At 37.3% G+C, this 5,163-nt stretch overlaps 1 protein-coding gene across 1 annotated transcript; it reads left to right on the top strand.

The window, feature by feature from the left end:
* On the top strand, positions 2,560-4,584 carry LOC18785548 (NAC domain-containing protein 43). Its single transcript, XM_007220793.2, has 3 exons — positions 2,560-2,983; positions 3,118-3,395; positions 3,563-4,584. The coding sequence occupies exons 1-3, from the start codon at positions 2,560-2,562 to the stop codon at positions 4,298-4,300; spliced, it is 1,440 nt and encodes a 479-aa protein (XP_007220855.2). The 3' UTR covers positions 4,301-4,584.

The following is a 5,163-nucleotide window of genomic DNA, read 5'->3' as shown; positions in this document are numbered from 1 at the left end:
CCGTTTAGTTTTCACTAGTACTGTCAGTTGCATCTAACATTTTCAAAGTTAAGTCAAATTAATGAGCTGATTAGTTGGCTTCAAACAAGATAATCCGATTCTATACGACAAGCGTGTTTAACTAGAATTATACGATTCTTTTTAAAATTTGCTAGTATTTTGAATTGGCGGATGTTTATTTTATGAGGATTGTACGAGTGATATAGGTTATGGGGTTAAAAATTAGGGAATTTTAATTTAAAGTTTGAAGCTTAAAAGATATATACACCGCATGGTCGATCTTATTTTGAATCTACATCTAATGTTGAATATATGGCTGAAGCAATAGAGGATGAGTAGGAGCGACGCACGCATAAGGGCAAAACCGGCAAGTTACAAGTTTGAGCCCCGACCTCTTATTTGAGCCCATGACCCACCTTTTTGAAGGAAACGGCACACGAGTAAAATCAATTTTCAGGCATTCGAGGTCGTTTAGCAGCCCAAACGGGCCTTTTAATATTTTCCAGATTTTTAGAAACTTTGGTTAATTTCTCTTTTAATTTCCTTTAGTAATCCTAGGGTTTTTAGGAGTATTTAAACCAATTTTAGTCTGTGACTAGGACATTATGTTATTATTATGAAGTTAATAAAATTAAGGTATTCTCATTTCTAGTGGATTCCAAACTTAATTCTCTTAAGTAATCATTTGATTACCTCATTACAATTGTCAAACTGTGTCAACATTAATTCACATGTATATATAAAATTTGCAATATGAACATATCACACCTAACCCAACAATATCTATCCATATTTTGTGTATTGCAATAAAATTTGCTTGGGACAAAATATTGGAAAATTTCATAGCAAGAAAGGCATGTGATCACTCATGCATATCTATCCATATTTTGTATTGTCTGTTGGCAATAACTTATAGCACATCTGTTTGTTTTTATTTTTTATTTCGCAATTAGTAACCGAAATAAAAAAAAATAAAAGCTAATTAGTAATAACTACTTAGCACTCTGGCCACATGGATTTTTTTTTTCCTTTTGAAAATGAAAATTGGCCAGGTGGGATGTTTAATTATCAATTATACATTCAAATTAATATGGACAGAATATATAAAAGGTCGTCCGATGAGAGTACGTACATGCATTAGCAAACAAAAAAAAATTGTAAACAAATTAATTATATATCCTTAGAATTATTTGTTTAATTTTGTGCATCCTTTTTAGAGGCATACAAGTCCATTGGTCTACCAATCGGTCTGCAGTGTTAGATAGACATTTACCTTTATGCGCCCCCAACAAAAGAAAAAACAAAGAAAAAAAAGCCGAGCCATGGTTATTAGTTTAAGTACTTGAGCTGTACTTCATTATTTCCAGTTCAAACAAAATAGCTTAAGGCTTAACTGGTGATTTGCTCCCTGAATTTGTACTTAAGTTTCGTTTTACCTTTTATTCTATTTTTTCAGAAAATTAAGGACCCGGACTAATTTTTTTTGGCCAATTTGCTCCCTGACGTCAAAATCTGCCAATTTCCATCTATTTTGCCGTTAAGTTGGTATTTTGATAGAGACGCGAAATGACAAAAGTAACCTCCAACTTGACAGTAGGATGGATGGAAAGTGGCATATTTTGACTTTCAGGGGCAAATTGGCTGGAAAAAAATTAGTTTGGGTCCTTAATTTTCTTTAAAAAAAAGAATATGGGGTAAATCGAAACCTAGATACAAGTTCAGGGACAAATCACCAGTTAACCCAATAGCTTAATTGGTTTTCAAGCCGATCGAATGGAGCCTCAGTATAACTCCTATTGTTGAAGATTAATTTTCGTAATCACATATGCACATGTATGTGATCTTTCTCGCACCATATGCAACACTTGAATTAGTACATATATTAACGTAGTATTCACAAAATAATGTTCTCTTATCGTATCTATATTTGTCAAGAGAATATTTTACAGAATTCACATACATTACAGCAAATTAGGAGATTACATTATAGGACAGACAGATACAATAATTGTATGCTCTTCAAGGGAAGACAAGTTTCATGGAAATTAAAGCTTTTTTTTCTTTCACAAATTGCAAAAGGGTTTGCCTCATGTCATGTGCACAGTGCTATAGCTAAAGAAAGGTAGCTTTAGCCTCTAGAAACTAGAGATATTCAAAGGGGCTTTCTCTAGAAGGCCAGTGTTATCTCTTTATGTCACATTTTCATCTCTTCTCATCTAACGGGCCATGAAAGAGCTTTCCCTACGTACCCCACCATCTGTTTTTTTGTCTTGGTGGTTGCACAAAGCAGAGAGAGAGAGAGAAAGAGAATGAGAGAGAATGAGAGTGTGGTCCATGGTTGTTTAAGAGGTGGTTTTCTAAGGAGATTTTAAGGTCGAGGGTCATAGTTGTGGATGTGAGCTTGCGCCCTTACACTACTAGTTTCACACAGGGTCCTCTCTGTGGGACCCTTTTATTGATACTGGACCCCACGACTCTCTACATCTTAGTAATGTAAGGTGGGTGGCCCTTCTCGGAGAAACAGTAAAAATAAATAAAAATTCAATCTTGTGTAAACACATGTCCCATGAGAACCAAAAGCTTGAATTCATTCATGTATCTTTTGCCCTTTTCGTCCCACAACACATATATATAGTCCTTCTCCTACATACTTGTTTGCGTACACAACCATTTGTTATTTGCTCCTCTCTCATTTGTCCTCTCTCTCTCTCTCTCTCTCTCTCTCTCTCTCTCTTGTGTACCTTCTTCACCACTAGTACTTCATTAATTTTGATCAGAAATCTTTCACTAATCAAAATGGCGCCTGAGAACATGAGTATATCTGTAAATGGGCAATCCCAAGTCCCTCCTGGCTTTAGATTTCATCCAACAGAAGAGGAGCTCTTGCAATACTACTTGAAGAAGAAGGTTTCAAATCAGAGTATTGATCTGGATGTTATCCGAGATGTTGATCTCAATAAGCTTGAGCCATGGGATATACAAGGTACATAAAAAGACCATTTTCTATTTTCTATTGTTTGGTCCTTGTCTAGCAATGAAGTTTGGATTTTGGAACCAATTAATTATTCCTATATGACCCATTATAAGTTCTCAAATTCCTTTGTTTTTTCCTTTCAGAGAAGTGTAAAATAGGAACCACACCACAAAATGATTGGTATTTCTTCAGCCATAAGGACAAGAAGTACCCCACCGGAACAAGAACAAACCGTGCAACTGCGGCCGGATTCTGGAAGGCCACTGGCCGTGATAAGGTGATAAGCAGTAACTGCAGGCGGATCGGTATGAGGAAGACTCTTGTGTTCTACAAAGGCCGAGCTCCCCATGGCCAAAAGTCCGATTGGATCATGCATGAATATAGACTTGATGACAACAACACTAGCAATTGCATCACCAATGTAAGCCACTTTGTGTACTTCAATAATCACACCATTCTTAATTATGTTCTATTTTGAACAGCATGCATAGTGAAATTTTCTTTCCTCAGATTGCGTTTTTGCCTGAATGTGCGGTTAAAATTTACGACAATACAAACATATGCTTAAGTATGTTTTGTTTATTTTAGGTGCCAATGATTGTGGGAGAGGCAGCACAAGAGGAGGGATGGGTGGTTTGCCGAATCTTCAAGAAGAAAAACCTCCATAAAATTAGTTCGGGCAGCACAATCATGAGCACCACCACTTCATCCATGACAACAGAAACAAGAAGTGCCCAATCCCTGTTTGATTCATGCCCTGAGGGAGCTTTGGAGCAAATGCTTCAATACATTGGAAGGACCTGCAAGGAAGAAGAGAATGAAGGCAACAACATGAGCACAAGATTCAACCTCCAATCCATCAACACAGGCATCAACAATCACAATGGCTACCATGAGAGGTTCTTGAAGCTTCCGAGCCTAGACAGCCCAAACTCCACCAGCAGCCAAGACTGCTACCAACCCAATATTCATGAGGAGATGATGGGCGCAGAGAATAATATTGATGAGGATTTTCAGCACCAAATGGACTCAGGGCTCACCAACTGGGCAGCCCTCGATCGCTTTGTGGCCTCACAACTGAATGGCCAAGCCGAGACCTCTAGGCAATTGGCTTGCTTCAGTGACCCTTATGATTGCAATGATGATAATCATGAGCTCCAATTACCAACAACTCTACGATCAATATCTTCATCTTCATCCAACAAATCCTACCATGCCACCCAAGACTACAACAACGGCGAGATCAACCTCTGGAGCTTTGCTCGGCAATCATCATCTCTGTCGTCCTCCGACGCGCTGTGCCACGTGTCGAACGGTTCTATATAACGGAACAACCCAATATCATATAAGAATGTTATCTAGTCCATCAAAGTCAGAGGAATATAATTACAAGCACAGTAATATATATGTTAGACAAATAAAGGTTAATTATTAGTTAACAAGTTTTTTTAGATGGGTTGGCATTGTCAAGTACCATTATCTTAGGTTAATCACCATGTCTACTATTAAATTTTTTTTTTCACTGTTCCTGTCTAGAAGAATATCTGTATATATTGGCAAAGTGTGTGAGCTTGTTGAGTGGAGTTCTACTAGCACTCATATTATTATTATCTCTTTATAATTCCAAATGCAATTATAATTCTAACTTTTGTATCTTCTAAGGTCGAAGATATTCAAGTTGGTGATGGACCATATACATATATATCATCATCATCATCATCATCATCATCAATTTATTATCTTTCAGATCACGTGGCTTGTCGGTTTGTTTCAGGAAGGTGCCGAGCCCATGGCTCAACCAATTTATAATCATCTCATCTCATCACACTCAAAACTCAAGGCTGCATGTACATGATCACAACTCACTACCCACAGAGAGAGAGAGAGAGAGAGAGAGCAAAAAGGTTGCCCTACTTTTCAAGAAGTCAAAAGGGAATGGAATCATATAGAGAGAAACGCGCGTAAGCTTTGCATATTTGTCTCGTCATCCGAGGGAAGGGAAAAAAAGAAAAAAAAGAATTGGTAATGAAAATAGGTTGACAAGAGGACTGTGTATAGTGGGTGTAAGTGCGCGATAGTTTGTTTAATATATTTTGACTATTTCCCTTTGATGCATGACACCAATATTGTGGCTTTGTTTTTGGTTATTCTCGTATTCTAAGCCGATCATTGCTATGAAAGTTTCCAAA

This window comes from Prunus persica, chromosome G2 (assembly GCF_000346465.2).
Source record: "Prunus persica cultivar Lovell chromosome G2, Prunus_persica_NCBIv2, whole genome shotgun sequence".
Lineage (NCBI taxonomy): Eukaryota > Viridiplantae > Streptophyta > Magnoliopsida > Rosales > Rosaceae > Prunus > Prunus persica.
The sequence above is the reverse complement of the archived record's forward strand: the minus strand, read 5'-3'. Positions and strand labels throughout refer to the sequence as shown.